We start from the raw sequence: 16,396 nt of genomic DNA, 5'->3' as shown, positions 1-16,396 counted from the left end.
GACAAAATAGCTCAGAAACCCTGGAGAGGGCTGGGTACACAGGCCTCCTGGGAGACAGAGCATTCATCCTGAGAGTACAGAATGTTCCCCTGCCCCTCAACTTACCGCCCATGAACTGGGACAACTCAACAAGGAGAAAACCCCAAAGACCACAGGGCAGATGAAAACAGGACCCTAGAGGAACTGAAGCCTCTGGCACCTACAGCTTCAGCACACAATGAACACAATTCAGCTCCTAGCCAGATTAACCTAAAACCTCACCCTAAAGGCCCTTTACCGTAGTTCCTACACCAAATACCAACAACAACGGAAAACCCACAAAGCATGCCAAAAGGCAAGAAAAATCAGAATCTGAAAGGACAGCAAGCACCACAACAAAACTCAGAGAGGACACAGATATTGGAATTATCAGGCAATTTACAATAATCATGATGAATGTGCTAAAGGCGCTAATGGAAAAAGTAGACAAAATGCAAGAGCACACGGGTTATATCAGCAGAGAGATGGAATCTTAAAGAAAGAACCAAAGGAAATGGTAGAATAAAAACCCTGCTAAAGAATGAAGAATGCCAGGGCGCCTGGGTGGCTCAGTTGGTTAAGCGGCTGCCTTCGGCTCAGGTCATGATCCTGGAGTCCTGGGATCGAGTCCCGCATTGGGCTCCCTGCTCAACAGGGAGTCTGCTTCTCCCTCTGACCCTCCCCCTCTCATGCTCTCTCTCTCTCTCATTCTCTCTCTCAAATAAATAAATAAAATCTTTAAAAAGAGGAAAAAAAAAAAAAAAAGAATGAAGAATGCCTTTGTCAGGCTCACCAGTAGATAGAGCACAGCAGACAGAAAAAGCAGCGAGCCTGAAGAGAGTTCAACAGAAATTCCCAACTAAAATACAAACAGAAAAAAAAGAGGAAAAAAAAGACAAACAGAACAGAACATCCAAGAACTGTAGGATAATTTCAAACTATATAACACATACAAAATGGGAATACTAGAAGGAGAAGAGAGAACAGGGCAAAAAAAAAAAAAAAAAATTGAAGTGAGAATGGTTGAGAATATACCAAAATAAATGACAGACACCAAACTATGGATTCAGGAAGCTCAGAGAACATAAAGCAGAATAAATACCAAAAAAAAAAAAAAAAAAAGCACACCAAGTAATATCAACGTCAATTGCAAAAATCAAAGACAGAGTGAAATTCTTGACAAAAGCCAGAGACAGGGAGAAATGCTATACCAAGACAGGAGCAAGAATAAGAATCAGGTCTGACTTTTCTTCAGAAACCATACAAGCAAGAAGAGAGCAGAGTGAAATATTTAAACCACTGAAAGAAAAATACCAACGTAAAATTCTATTTCCAGCAAAACTATCCTTCAAAAGTGAGACAAAAAAAAAACACTCTCAGATAAGCAAAGACTGAGGCAGCATGTTACCAGCTGTTCTGCCCCACAAGAAATGTTAAAAAGTTCTTCAGAGAGAAAGAAAGTGATATGCCAAAAACACAGAACAACATAAACACAGGAAGAGAGAGAAGGAATAAATGAAGTTAAAATAAAATATTTTGGGGGTGCTTGGCTGCCTCAGTTGGAAGAGCATGAGACTTTTGATCTTGAGGTCATGAGTTCAAGCCCCATATTAGATGTAGAGATTATTATAAATAAATAAATGGGTATTTTTTAAAATAAAATACTTTATTTTTCTTATTTCTAACTGATGTAAAAGAATTGTTTGAACAGTAATAACAGCAATGTACTAGGTAATTATAGCACATGGATAAGAGGAATGAGCAAAGTCATAAGGGAATGGAGAGATGACCCGGCAATATTGTTATAAGATAACGTTATTACATATCAAGTGGCACAGTATTATTTGAAAGTGGGCTTAGTTTACTTACCAAACATATATTGCAAACTCTAGGGCAACTACCAAAAAATGTTAGAAATTAGTATAACTGATATGTTAACAGAGGAGAGGAAAAGGAATTATATACAATATTCAGAAGCAAAGAAGTCAGTAAAAGAAGGGGAAAAAAGAACAGATGTAATGACTAAAAACAATTACAGGGCACCTAGCTGGCTCAGTGGGTGGAACCTGTGACTCTTGATCTCTTACATAAAAATAAAATCTTTAGGTGTACCTGGCTGGGTCAGTGGTAGAGCATGTGACTCTTGATCTCAGAGTTGTTAAGTTCGAGTTCCACACTGGGTGTAGAGTCCTGGGATTGAGCTCCGAGTCAGGCTCCCTGCTCAGTGGGAAGTTGGCTTCTCCCTCTCCCTCTGCCCCTCTCCCCCACGCATACTCTCTCTCTTAAATAAGTCTTTTAAAAAATAAATAAAACAAAATCTTAAAATAAATAAAAATAAAATCTTAAACAATTACAAACACAGTAGATATTAATCCAACTATATCAGCAATCACTTTAAATGTGAACAGTCTGAATATACTGGATAAAAGTTAAAAGACAGAGATTTCCAAGGTGGATAAAAAAGCAAGACTCAACTCTACGTTGTTTAAAGAAATCCACTGTAAATAAAAAGGCTCTTTTTAAAAGTAAAGGGGTGGAGAAGGATATAACATGCTAATGCTAATCCAAAGAAAGCTAGAGTAGCTATATTAATTTCAGACAAAGCCAACTTCAGAACAAGTAAAATCAGTGTCGATAAAGAGGAGGGACATTACATAAGGATACAGGGGTCTGTTCTCCAAGACATAATAACACTAAATGTATATGCAACTAACAACAGAGCATCAAAACACAGAAGCAAAAACTGACAGACATGCAGGAAGAAATACACAAATCCACAATCATAGCTGGACACCACCACTCCTTTCAGAAACTGACAGATCCAGCAGGCAGAAAACCAGTCAAGACATAGTCGACCAAAGCAGCACTAACAATCAACTTGATTTATCTGACACATAGAATATTCTATCCAGGGACGCCTGGGTGGCTCAGTCGGTTAAGCGTCTGCCTTCAGCTCAGGTCATGATCCCAGGGTCCTGGGATCGAGTCCCGCATTGGGCTCCCTGCTCCGCGGGGAGCCTGCTTCTCCCTCTGCCTCTGCCTCTCTCTCTCTCTCTCTATCTCTCATGAATAAATAAATAAAATCTTCAAAAAAAAAAAAAGAATATTCTATCCAACAACAACAATATACTTTCCTCCAGCTAACAGGAAACATTCTGGGCCATAAAACCCACCTTAACAAATAAAAAAACAAAATCGAAATCACATAAGCTCCGCTTTCACATCACAATGGTACTAAATTACAAGTCAATGACAGAAAATTGGAACATCCCCAAATATCTGGAGATTGAACAGCACACTTTTAGATAACATTTGGGGCAAGGAAGAAGTCTCAAAAAATAAAAATAAAAAACATTTTGAACTGAATGAAAATAAAAATAAAACTTACCAAATGAGTACCATGTAGCAAAGGCAGTGCTTACAGGGAAATCTGTAACATTAAATGCATAGATTAGAAAAGCAGAAAGATCTAAAGTCAGCCTTTCAAGCTGCCTCTTTGGGAAATGACAGAAAAGCAATTTAAGCCCAAAGCAAGCAGAAAAAAAGACACAACAAACTGGTGCAGAAATCAATGAAATCATAAACAGGAAAACAATAGAGAAGAACAACAAAATCAGGGGCTGGTTCTTCGAAAGATCCATAAAGTTGATAAACATCTAGTAAGGCTAAAATAGTGAAGGGTAAGATGGGTACAGATGTCCTGCGTCTACCAGCAATGCCAAGTTCACTAGCATCATCACTGAAAACATATAACAAAACAACAATTAAAAGAGGAAAAATAGGGAACGGAGGAAATGCGGCTTTATTTCACTTAGGCTGTCCTTGTTTTAGTTGAAAAGCTAGAGTAGCAGCCTTGAGAGGTCTAATGGTTCCTGTTTTTGAAGACCAGAAGGGCAGTGTTTTATTCAACCAGGAAGTGTTTTCCAGAGGGAATTGGGGTACAGCAAGCAGCGCTCCCCACTTCCTCGCGTCTCACACCTTCCTCAGGTCTCACACTTGTGAATCTGCCTTCTGGACGGGCCTTCCACGGTTTCTCTAAGTTTTCTTATTCACAATTTATTTAATCCTTGCAGAAGGCCCCAAAAGATAGTAATCCGAGTACTGTTCTCACTTTTTAGATGAATAATATGGGAAGTTTACAGAGAGGCTCAAGGTCTCTGCAGAAGGCCTAGTGGGATCTGAAGTCTGGAGCAGGATTCAGAGCCCCTAGCCCTGCAGTCTTGCGACCCTGCCCTCAAGTTGGGACCACAACTGCTGAGCTGAAAGGTGCTCCGCGGGCCACACGGTCACACTCCGGATGGTAACTGCCTGTGGTCAGATGTGCAGAGCTGTGACATAAAACCACCCTGAAAGAGTGCCCTGCAGGAAAAATGTGGGAGTGTGGATGCCTTGCTTCATTTATCAATAACAGAAGCTTTCTCCTTGTTCATTACCCATTCCTCTTCGAGCCCACGGCAGCAAACCATTGGAGATACAGTTAATTTATCTGTTGAAAGACATCTTTGTTGTGTATGAAGTAATAAAACGTGTGTGTGTTGGTAGGCAAAATCTACAATTAAATAAATTTTAAAACCAAAATCATTTATTTCACTGTAAAATATAACCACAATTTAAAAATCAAAAGTAGGGGCGCCGGGGTGGCTCAGTCAGTTAAACATCTGACTTTTGATCTCAGCTCAGGTTATGGTCTCAGGGTCAAGGGAGTGAGTCCCACATCGGGCTCTGAGCTGGGCCAAGAGCCTGCTTAAGAGTTTCTCTCTCCCCCTCCCTCTGCCCCTCCTTTTTCTCCCTCTCTCTCTCTCTCTCTCTCTGTCCCTCTCTAAAAAAACAAAAAAAATCAAAAATAGAAAACACCACAATCCAATCCTTACTATTTATGATCCCTTTCCTCAGCATATTTTCCAGGTTCGAACCACATGGTACATGGCAACTGGGTCTCACAGTTGTTTTCGCTTCGTGATATATTATAAGCATTTTCCCATGTCCACAATCTTCAAAAATCTTATCTAATTAGAGCAGGATATTTACTTAACCATACTTAGATGTTTTCCATTTGGGACTGCTATTTAAACACACACACACACACACGAGAAGCATTTGTGCATAAAGATTTCCTTCTTTTTCCCCACATTCAGTATCACTTCCTTGAGCTAGATTCCCCAAAGTGCAACTGTCCAAAGTATTTATGGTTGCAAGTAGAAATCAAGCATTTATCCCGAAACCATCCTTCCCCCTCACCCCAGCCCCATGTAGGCCTAGAAATGCATTCATTCTGCTGAGCCAATATGATTTACACTTACCCGCTTCCTGCTCCGCCAGAGCCCAGTTCATCATATTAGCCATCATATTAGCCAATGTTCCTTTTACCTAATTCCTCTTAGAAATTCTTTTCAATAACAATTTTGTGTTTACCGAGAAAAATCTTTCTTACTAACCAAAGTATGTATTGTCACATAATGGTAGTTATATTGTAACTAGACTGACTTCTAGATAAAACAGTATGGTATAGATAACACACAGAGAATCCATACAAGGAAAGGTCCATATATAATTTAAACTAAAATCGTACGAACTATGTTTGCAGCTTCCAGATGATTATTCTTGTTAGCAGCTCAGTTAAGGGTGTTTGCCATTTGGGATCCGCTTATAGATGCCATTGGGCTTAAAAACCACCCTATGGGGGTGTTTCAGAAAGAAGAATGCATAAACCTTCAGGCAGATCTGAAGGTCCTTTTTTTTTTTTTTTTAATGGATTGAGTTGATTTAAAAGTTTAACACCCTGAAGCTGAGTGTACCAGGTCCTGTGCTGGGAACAGGAGTAAGACATGCCCTTCCTCCAGGAAGCCCAGCCTGCCACAGTGCACCCCAAGAAAGTGTGGCAAATAAACACGGATGTCTGAGCCTCCGCTCCACCGCCCAGGAGAACTGGAAAGAGGACAGAAGCATGGAGGGCAGTACCTAGGTCAGGGATGTTCTACTTCCCAGTAAATAGTACTCTCACTTCAGGTTAAACATAATTTCTATAAAATTGTGCCTTGAGTTTCTCTTGACTAAATGGCAGTTATATTTTGTTGACAAAATAGGACAAGTGTGTCAACATCAATTTTGCGGTTTTTTGTTTTTTTTTTTTTTAACACTTTGGAGTTAATACTGGTCTCCAAGATTTAAAAATAATTCATTTTGCAAAGCTCATAGGCCGGAGGCTCGGTGCCTGCTGTGTCCGGCGAGTAAAAGGATGCTGTCTCCACATCACGTCATCCACAAAAATGCCAGAGCAGCTCAGGGACACCATGAGGCCTGAGGGGGCCACATAGAGCTCCCAGGAAGTGGCAGGAGGGGGACGGGCAGGATGCCCAGCGGAGAAGGCAGCAGGGATGCAGGAAAAAGCAGGTGATGCGGGGGCAAGGGGTACCCTGGGATGCCCTAGACCACGGGGGCATGTCAGTTGACAGCCGGAAATGCAGCCAGCCAGGGACAACAGGACAGAGAATGGAACCGGCCAGCAAAAGCCACAGGCTTCCAAGATGCAGGAGAAAACACAGAGCAGCTATGAAAGCAGGGGTTCAACGAGCAAGGCACTCTCTCCACCAGCCTTCACTGCTCCCGAACCTGTGGGACATGTGGGGGGTGCACTTGACTTGATCCCGTTAGGCCAGAGAGGAGAGTGCCACTGTATGGGGAAAATCACAGCGGGGGCTGGGAGAGAGACAGGGGGACCACAGGGGGTAAAATTGGGAGGACCTGTAGCAATTAACCCAATACCAAGTTGAGAGTCAAGGCAAATTTCAAAAGATCAAAATGTAACGTTTGTCCAATCCAACCTCCTCATTTTATACACTGAAAAAAAACACAGTCCAAGGATATTTGCATCTGAATGGATACTGAATTGAGCTCAGTCCCTTGAAGAGTCAACCCTGAATAATACAGGCTACAGAGAAGAGGGTGCACAAATGGGCCACACCAGGCAGGAATCTCAAGCATCCAGGGCTAAACTCCAGACACTGTCAGTGGAGAGTGACAATGAGAACACGGCCCGAATCAGTACCAGACACGCTACTGGGCGGCCCACCGGTGGATGACCCCAGTCCCAGCATGCTCACGCCCACACGGGCCCTCTACACAGGGGCGCAGCTCCTCGAAAGCCCTGTGAACCCCCAAAGAACCATGCTGGGCGTAGTCCCTCCAGACCAGCACTATGACAAGGAAATAGATACAGCAAGGAGATATAATGTGAGCCGCATCTGTGATTTTACATTTTCTGGCACTTTTTTTAAAGATTTATTTATTTATTTGAGAGAGAGAGAGAGTAGGGGGAGGAGCAGAGAGAGACAGAGAATCTCAAGCAGATTCCCCAGTAGCAGGGAGCCCGACACAGGGCTCGATCTCACGACCCTGAGATCATGACCTGAGCCGAAACCAAGAGTCGGAAGGAAGCTTAACCAACAGTGCAACCCAGGAGGCCCTGCCACATTTTCTTAAAAAGTAAAAATAAGCAGGAAATTAATGTTAGTAACATTTATTTAAATAAAGAAGATCACGTCAACATGCAATCGATATAAAAGTTATGACTGAGATATTTTGCGTTTACAGTCTGCATTTCACACGAGATCTTGGAAACTGGGTGTGCTTTCTACACACACAGTCCAGCTCCTTTGCGGCTGGTCACTGGGCAAGGGCTCAGGAGCCCTGAGCCAGTGGCGACCGGCTAGACAGTCCAGCCCCCCTGCTCTCCCCCTCTGCCCGTCTGCTCAGGTTGGCTTCTGCCACACCCGGAGAGGTCCTGCCTTCCCCGGATAAACCCAATCTTCTAGAGAGCAGCCTTCTCTGCCAGGCCGGCAGGACACAGCCCAAGCTGGTCCCGAGCTGGTCCGCCGGAGAAAGCCTGGAGATTGCGGAACACCGTAGCCCGTCTCGTTCTGGAAAGGCCTCCCCAGCCCCCTTCCCTCCCTCGCTCCTTGTCCTCGCCCTCACTGCGTATCCCTTCATCTGCTTGGAACCAAGGAGGTCTGCCAGATGACCGGGCGAAAGAACAAAAGAAGGAATGGAGGAACGGGTGAGACTGCTTCTGGACTCGAGGGTCTTCGGAGGGAAAAGAGGCCTATGAAGTCCAGCAAATATTTCCGGAGCACCTACTCCGTGCCAGGCACCGGGCCAGTGGCTCAGGGGCACAGAGATGGACAGGACAGGGCGGTGACGTCCCGCCCCTCGCCGCACCCGAAACTACAACTGCCCAGGGAAGGTTTGGATGCACTTAGGCTACACTGACAAGACCCCAAGACCACGTAAGCCATGTGCACACCGGTCCGGACCGCGGCCTGTAAGAGCTCCTCCCTTTCGAAGAAGAGCAGGTGAGACCAGCAAGGGCAATTCCCGACCGCACGGTCTGGGCACGCACCACACCGGGCAGCGGGCTTCGGGCTCAAGGACGGTCGTCCGGGCCCCCGCGGCCTCTCGCTTCCCCGGGCAGCCCGGTTCACCAGGACCCGCACAGAGGCAGCCATGGTGCTTGCCGGAAAGCCTGTTCTTCTCTGAAAGGACAGACGTAGCCGAACTCCCCCCACCTCTCTCGCCACCTCAACAGGGAAGGGAGCTGGCAGCGCTGCTGAGCCATCCGGACCCCAGGGCGCCCAGCAGGAGGGCGGACGGCGACACAACGAGGACAGCAGAGCCACAGAGCAGAACCTGGTGCTCGTGAGCAGCCCAGAGCAGCCGCCCTCACTGCGTATCCCCCTCCCGCCGCCACGGAGGAAACACGAACCCGATGCTCTAAGTCCTTGCTCATGAGCCAAACACACGGGATCGTACGAAGACATACCATTAATGTGTTACGCGTCCCGCTGTGTCCCCAAAAGATATGCTGGCCTCCTAGCCCCCTGAATCCGTGAATGTAACCTCCTTAGGGTCTCTGACGACAGGGCAGGCCCAACTCCGGGAGAACCAGTCACTAGGCCCTGCTGCCCACGTTCGTTCACTCGAACTACCACAGTCACCGTCCCAGAGGCTGGGTGGCTTGTCAACAACATTCATTTGTACAGTTGTGGAGGCTGGAAGTCCCAGACCAGGGTGCTGGCAGACTCGGTGTCTGGTGAGAGCCTGCTGCCTGGTTCAGCCACCCATCCACTCGCTGTGTCCTCACGGCAAGAGGGGCCAGGGGGTTCTCTGGGGTCTGTTTATTAGGACACCGATCCATTCATGAGCGCTCCCCACTCATGACCTAAGTGCCTCCCAAAGGCCCCACCTCCTCACACATCACACAGGGGACGAGGTTTGGGGGGACACCCAAGTGGGTGCAGAGGCTGCCCCTGCCCACGCAGACAGAGGGGAGTCAGGAAGACGTCAGGGCCCAAGCCTGGGAGGAGGAGACTACACCCGACACACAGGTGTTTTCTTAGGGTCCCACAAGCTGAGGGAATACAGATACCTTTTCTCTTCTTTTCTCTGCTACATCCGGCCCTATCTGCCACGCCACTGGCCTCCCACGGGAACCACACTGTCGGTTCCCAGGGCCTGTGGCTAACACTTCATTGAGACAGAAAGAAGAAAGAAGTGACTGTGATCTCAGCAGAGCACCAGCTCTGTCTCATCCACACCAGGCACTGGGACCGCCGCGCCTGCCAAGCGATTAGGAAGAAGGAGACACGGTTTTAGCCAATAAATTCCCATCCTGGGGCGCTGGCTCTGAAAGTCTTCTGGAAGCTCTTTCTATTCCACTGTCCTAGGACTACCGAGCACCGCCGTGTGTGATCCCGAGAAGTACTGTGGCGCAACGGGGGCGTCAGGAAAAATTACTTTCTGGGACTGTTTGTTTCACAAACAGGGGCCCCCGGGGTGTCCGCAAGCCTTCACACTTCCCGAGGCAAAGCTTCTTCTGGAACACACACCCTGTGTGATGCTTTTGAGTGGAAACTGGAACCACAGACCAAAGGAGAGCGTAAGGCACTCGAGAAACAGAGAATACACTGGATACTACAAATTAATCCATGCACACGCTCCAGGATCTTCGCAGCTGATGTGCTTCAGTTCCTCTGTGGGGAGAACCACGTGAATCAATGGCCCATAGTGCATTTACCTGACAAACACTCTTTCTAGGAACCCCGAGCACCTCAGTCTCCCAGTAGAAAGATCCAAACTGATAAGGCTGATGGAGCCCACCTCCCTCTCCAGCCCCGGAGGGCCTGACCACCAGCCCAGACTCAATATGCTCAAGGACAAATCCCACTTGGCCCCACATCTCGGGCCTCCTGGCATGCCAGCACGGAGCTGCCTCTTCCACGCTATCCTGCCCTCCAAGTCTACGCTCGTCCACGCCCGTCTCCAGAGTTCCCATAACACACATTCGGAGTTGCACACTGTGGTCCTTGTGCACACCCGCAGAGCGAGGCCCGCTTCTGCCTCATCCTGCCCAGCATCACAGAGCTCCTCAGGCTACACGGCCGCCTCCAGGCAGCCCACACAAAGCTCCCGTCTGACACGGGAACTGATGTGGTCTGCTGCCATGGGACCCAGGACTGGCAAGGCCTTCCACCCTGCATCCCTGACCCACAGGGCTGCGTGCCCCGGCCTTCATCCTCCAACCCAAACCGACACTCCCATGAGTTTTGCGTTCAGCTTCTTACAGTCCTGAGATGCGCTGCTCAGTGGACTCACCTCCCAGAGAGAACCCTCGATTTGCTCAGATCACACGAGCACAAAACGTAAACTCAAATCCCATTTCTTCATTTCCCTCGTGAGCCACGTTTCTCGATCTTGTATTCAATCACTTAACAAAAATGCACTTAGAAAGTGCATGATACACACTAAGGGAATGCAAAAATGAGTAGATTCTTACCCTTGTAGGGCTTATGATTTAGCAGAGGAAATCAAATGGTTACATAAATCACTAAAATTAGACGAGAGAGTTTTAAGTGCAATCACAGGTTGTGAAGGAAAAGTTGCTATGGAAGCCCCTGGAAGAGCGAACATTTCGGCCTGCAGACGGGAGACAGCAAGCCAGGGTTGGGAGGGAAGGGGCTGGCCGGGCCGAGGCCTGCCGTCCCAGCCTGTGTTCCGCACCTCTGTGGTCCCAGCGCAAGATGCCAGTACCTGGGGAGTAGACCACCCCCCAATCCCCACGTTAATGATTCTACAGCTTTGAGAAGAAGGCAATACGTGTTCTGAGCCCTGAAGGACCACTAGGAAGGGGGCACGCGGAGATGGCAGGAGGACGCCCCAGGGCCCCCGTCTGGAGGCTGCCGGGAGAACCGCCCCGGAGAGATGGGCTGGGGCCACACAGTGAAGAATCCCAAAGGCTCACACAAGAGGCACACTCATTACTCAACAAGCAATGGGGGTAGCTGAGGGTGTCCCAGCAGCAAAGGGCCAAGAGGTCCATGGAGAGATGATGAGGGACCCCAGTGGAATCGACACAAAGCTTCCCAAGATAGTCAAAAATACCTGTGTTGATTCTGGCTTCAGAACACGTGTTTAAGAGAACGTTTTACCTCGAGGAAGAAGAGGGTGCCTAACGCAGAGGTCTGCACGTCTCCGGGAAGGGGACATTTCCCACCACCCACAAGCCAGGGGAGAGGGCCAGCCTCTCTGACCAGCAGGCTGCCTTTCCTACAGGGGATGCAGGCAAGCCTGATGGGGGACGGCAAAGGATGGGAGGCAGGACAGCCTGCAGACAAGCCAGCCACTGAGGGCAAGGAGGAAGACTCACAGCCCGTCAGCAGCCGGTTAACACAGTCCCAGAGGAAGGGCTCCTCACTGTCCACAGGCCAGCAGGAGGCCAGTGGAAGTCTGGAAGGCATTCTCCCCATGTTCAATGCAGCCTGCATGGGCCCACCTCCCCTCAGAGAACCTTAAAATGCTGCCTCCCCCAAAGTCACACATGCCCTGTTCCGAAGAACTGCTTGGAAACTGACCCTCTGGCAGCCAAAGAAGGTCCCAGGAAAATCATCTAGGTGGGAGGCATTCTGAGGACAGACACAAAACTCTGTTTAACCAACAACCCTACGAGAGACACAGTCAATACGCGCTCTGTGGATCTGGACGCTCCCCTCTGTTCTACTGGGTCTGGGCGCAGGCCCGCCCACAGAGCTGTACCAGTTGGGGCAGAAGCTACGGGAGCCTGCAGCTGCCCCGTCCTCCGCTGGGGCTGACTCCCAGCTCCGAGGCTCTCAACTGCAGGCCACAGGCTGCTGCAGGCCGGGGAAATCACAGCAGCCTCACTCAAGGCACCCTGAAGACAAGAGGACAGGTTCCTGGGTTGTAAAAACAACAGCTGCTGCCTGTGGTTCTGCTCACCTTCTCTGAACCAAATCTCCTCCAGCATGCAGACCTGGGGGGGAGGGGGAGGGGAGGGAAATGGAGGGACAGAGGTTCCAAAATGAAACAAGGAAAATCCCACACTGGCATGACCTTCTAGAAGACACCAGCCACGAAAGCAACTGTCTACACCCGGGAATCTTGGTTTGAAGAGCGTTCAGAGAAGCTAGCCTCCTTGAGAACAGGACCCTGGCAGCGCAGCTGGCTCTAAGCTCCCAGCCCACCCCGGCCATTGCTTGCTGTTCCCAGGCTCAGAATCTGACCTTGACCCTCCAAAGTGGCCCAGCCAACGGGGACTCATCCTTCAAGTCCCTGGCATCACCGGCTGCAACCATGGCCCGCTGCACCCTGCACACCAAACCCCACTGTTACAATAGTCTGTCAATGCGCTGGCTTCCACCCCCAGACTGTGGCCGCCCCAAGGTCACAGAATATATCCTTCTCGGAGTCCCAGGCAGGCTTCAATATTTACCATGTGCATGGCTTTGGACAACCCAACCACTCTCTGCTGCACCTCCGTCCTCTGCCAGGTGGGGACAGGAGCAGGGCCCGTCGTGGAGGGCTGTCTGAGAACTGGGTCCACAGCCAGGGCCCCGTCAGCACCCGGTGACAGGGCCTGCTACGTGCCTGGTATCTACAGTTCCCTCTCTCTCCTGGGCAAACACTAGGTGAACTCCAAAATGTTGGCTGACACACCAGTTTCCGCCATCCAGGGAACTGATTTTTCCTTGTAACATCACATCCGCCTTTCAACTTGCTCCTCAGAGGAAGCCCTACTCTCAGAGTCCAGGCCACTGAGGAAATACGTTCCAATTCAGGTTTTAGATTCCAGGAGTGAAGGAAGATGGACACTCTCATCACCAAGAACCACCCCCTCCAAAGCCTAGCTCTCAACTGTCCTTTGTAGGCGAAGACATTCTTCTCGAAAAATCCTTAAAATTGGTTGTGTTTGGTGATTACCCTGCAATAGTCCTCCTGGAAAACCCCTTTAAGGCAGCACATTATTATTTTTGGATCTTGGAAATAATCTCAGCCAACACCTGAGTTTTATAGTGGAAGGAACTGGGGCCAGGTGAGAAGGTTAAGACCTTGCCCTCGGTCACATAGCTGGGTCCGAAGGTTGTACAATCTCTGTCCTTCCAGACTAATCCCCAGCAGGTATGTGAACAGTTGCTGCAATTTAATTTCTTCATCTAATTAAGAAAAGCTATTCATGTGTGTCAGCAACGCAGAAACAAAGGACAGAGGATGCTGGTCCTGAGAATGATTACCTCAAATGACTTTCCTAGTCCTAAGGAAAGGCACCTTCAACTTAGTTCTTGGATCTCCAAGATAGGAAGCTACCCAAGTGAACATGGAGAGGCTCTGTCTTCCTTGGAAGCAATCCATTCTGTTCATAGCCTCTTGGCTCCCTCTGACATGCCACACCCAGAGATCCAGGGGCACGGGTGGTCCTTGCTTGGTCAGATGCCCTGTTAGCGTCTGAGGCCTCAGTATCCCCCTGAGTGGCTTCAGACCACCAGATCCCCAGAGCAGCTGACAAGCCCCCCTTCTCCCTAGCCCAAGCAAAGAGCAAGAGAAAGAACAGTGGGCAGTCGGGATCGCTGATGCCAGGCCCAGGTGAGCCACAGCCCCGTGGGCCGGGGGAGGGGGGGTCCCCAGGCTGGGGTCCCTGACCTCTCTCCAAGTCCCAGTGAGCAGCTGGGCTAGGAATCTGCAGTGACCATCTAGCTCTGTGATTCTCAGTCTGCAAGGACAGGCCTCCTGCTGTCTCCACCACCACAGAGAAAGGCTCTCAAGAAGAGAAATTTGAACAAAAGAAGGCAGGGCCAAATTATGAACCACAGTGGGAAAAACAAGCGACGTGGCTCCCAGCTTCTGGCTGAGCCCCAAGTTCACCCGCTAAACGTCAGCAGCTTCAACTGAAGAGCGTGTGGGGTGCCTTCCAAGTCCCAAACCACACCAAGTCCACAAGAGAAGCACGGTCCTCTAGTGCGGATCCGGATGCAGGAATGACACACTATCAAACCCAGGGCACTGAATATGCTTATAAAACAGATGCATCTCAACGTGCTCTTCCAGTTTTCAATCCCCCATCCGTGCACAGCCTGTGGGTGCCCACGTTATGCACTCTTGGTTGCAGCTCCGCCCCCAGCATTCCAGTTCGCCACTTGTTCCTCAGTTCCCCTGGGCTACTCGCATTAGAATCAGGGCCCCTTTAAACACGCAACTTCCAAACTCCAATTGTGCTGGATCTGGAAAATTCCCATCCCATTAAAATTAGGTTATTTGCATCCCATTTTCTCCTGAGGTCTGCAAGCCATGTCTGACCTCTAATAAGTGGTACAGGAGGGAAGCTCACATCCCAGTAGGTGGGCAGTGGGGGAAGGGGGTCAGATTCTAGAGGTAGCACTCAGCACACTGCACAACATCCCCTTCCTGACACAAAGCCAGGTTCAGCTCACTCACTCTCCTCCTCCTCCTCCTCCAAAACTATCAAGGGCTCCCACTGCCACCAGATCAAGACCGATGTCAGCCTGCAGTTCAAAGACCACGATTTGTCCCCATCTGACCTCTCCACTCAAATTTCCTTTATACTCTTTACAAAATAATAAAAACAAAAATTATAAAGTCACTAGAAAACCACAAGGGACCAGGTCCCTCATCTCAGGACTGGGGAAGGGAAGCTCAGTCCCATGGGAAAGGTCCCACAACTGCACACACTTTGTGTTCCCACCCCCTTGCAGGGCCAGGCAGTTCCCTCCCACCTGCCCCACCTTCCAGCTTTGACTCAAGAGCCCTCCCTCACAAAGCAGCCCTGACCCTCCTCTCCCTCCCCCGGGACTCCAGCTCCACAGGCGTCTGCATCAACTTACTTTGTGCCCTGCCCTTGACTTCAGAACAGGGCTCCTCCGCTGGCTGATCTCTCCCCGGGGGGCACCCCCCCACCCCCCCCCACTTCACTAGACTCTGTCCTTACCCATCCCCAGGCCGCACTCCCAGGAAAGAGCTTCCTTGCCAGAACTGTCCATTGCAATAGGTCCAAGTCAGAGGTCTTCCTAGTGCGGGGGCCAGACGCCCCCGCCCAGGGCAGCAGCCCCCACTCCGGCTATTCTCGGGGGGCTCTCTCTAACCCTTTTCCGTTACCCAGACTTCCGCCTGCCCCAAGACAAGCACAGGGGATTTGTTGGAGATTTTTTTTTATAAACTAGACAGAAAGGCAGAGAACTTCTGAAGTGACCATCCCAGACCTGCCTGTGGAGATCATCAGGGTACAGAAAGGAGCCCCTTCGTGCCCGTGACCAGGGCTGGGCGCTCAGGACGGAGCCGGGAATGGGGAGCCACCGCCGGGAGGGCGGGAGGCCGAGACCCCAGCAGCGCAGGGCTCCGAGGGAGGGCAGCGGCCGCGCTCACCCAAGTGCGCGGATGCGCGAAGCGGGGGGACGCGCGGCCCCCGGCCCCTCCGGCCGGCCTGACCTTCCGCCGCCTCCCGCGCCCGGGCGGTTCGGGCTCGCCGGACCCCGCGGCGCGCCGCCTGCGTCCGCCCCCCGCCCGGGAGACGCCCCCGCCCGCTCGGCCGGGGCGTCAGGGACGCGGCCCTGCGGAGCGGCCCCCGGCGCGGGACCCGAGCTTCCCAAGTGGCCGAGGCGCTGGGGCCGCCGAGGGGCCGGGCCGGGGTGGCGCCCTCGGCGGGGAGCCGGCGCGCCCCCCCCCGACCCCAGCGCCCGGGACCCCGCCGGGCCCGCCCCGCGCGGCCACATCCCCCCGTCCCCGTCGGCCGCGCCCGCTCCCGCGACGCCACACAAAGCGACGCGCGCCACCCACCTGGTCCCGCGCGGCCGGGGCTCCGGGGCCGCCGCTCGCGATCGAGCGCTGCGCCCAGGCCGGGTGTGCGGGCCGCGTGCGGGGGCGCCCTCCCGCGCCCGCGCCCGCGCGCGCCGGAGCCGCCCTTTGTCGCCAGCCGGCCTCCAGCGGGGCGCACGCGGGCGGGGGAGAGGGCGGCGGCGAGCGGCACAAAGACGCGGGCGCCCAGGCTCGGCCCGCGCCCCCGCCCGCCGCGCAGCGCCCCCTG

At 50.8% G+C, this 16,396-nt stretch overlaps 1 protein-coding gene across 3 annotated transcripts in view; it reads right to left on the bottom strand.

Annotated features, from left to right (window-relative positions):
- The window catches only part of LOC118007290 (E3 ubiquitin-protein ligase RNF144A), a 109,607-nt gene extending 93,337 nt beyond the window's left edge, over positions 1-16,270 (bottom strand). For 2 of the 3 annotated variants that reach the window (XM_035000304.1, XM_035000302.1), the window contains exon 1: positions 16,150-16,270. Coding sequence is in view for 1 of the 3 variants with exons in the window: in XM_035000299.1 (XP_034856190.1) it covers positions 15,305-15,356 (52 nt within the window). In the remaining 2 variants the exon portion in view is untranslated. Of the gene's footprint in view, positions 1-15,304; positions 15,563-16,149 lie in introns of those variants that run through there. The other variant, XM_035000299.1, reaches the window with a different exon arrangement.
- Positions 16,271-16,396: the final 126 nt, after the last annotated feature.

The sequence above is a fragment of the Mirounga leonina genome, unplaced genomic scaffold (assembly GCF_011800145.1).
Source record: "Mirounga leonina isolate KUSES-001 unplaced genomic scaffold, KU_Mleo_1.0 Mir_117, whole genome shotgun sequence".
Taxonomy (NCBI): domain Eukaryota; kingdom Metazoa; phylum Chordata; class Mammalia; order Carnivora; family Phocidae; genus Mirounga; species Mirounga leonina.
The sequence above is the reverse complement of the archived record's forward strand: the minus strand, read 5'-3'. Positions and strand labels throughout refer to the sequence as shown.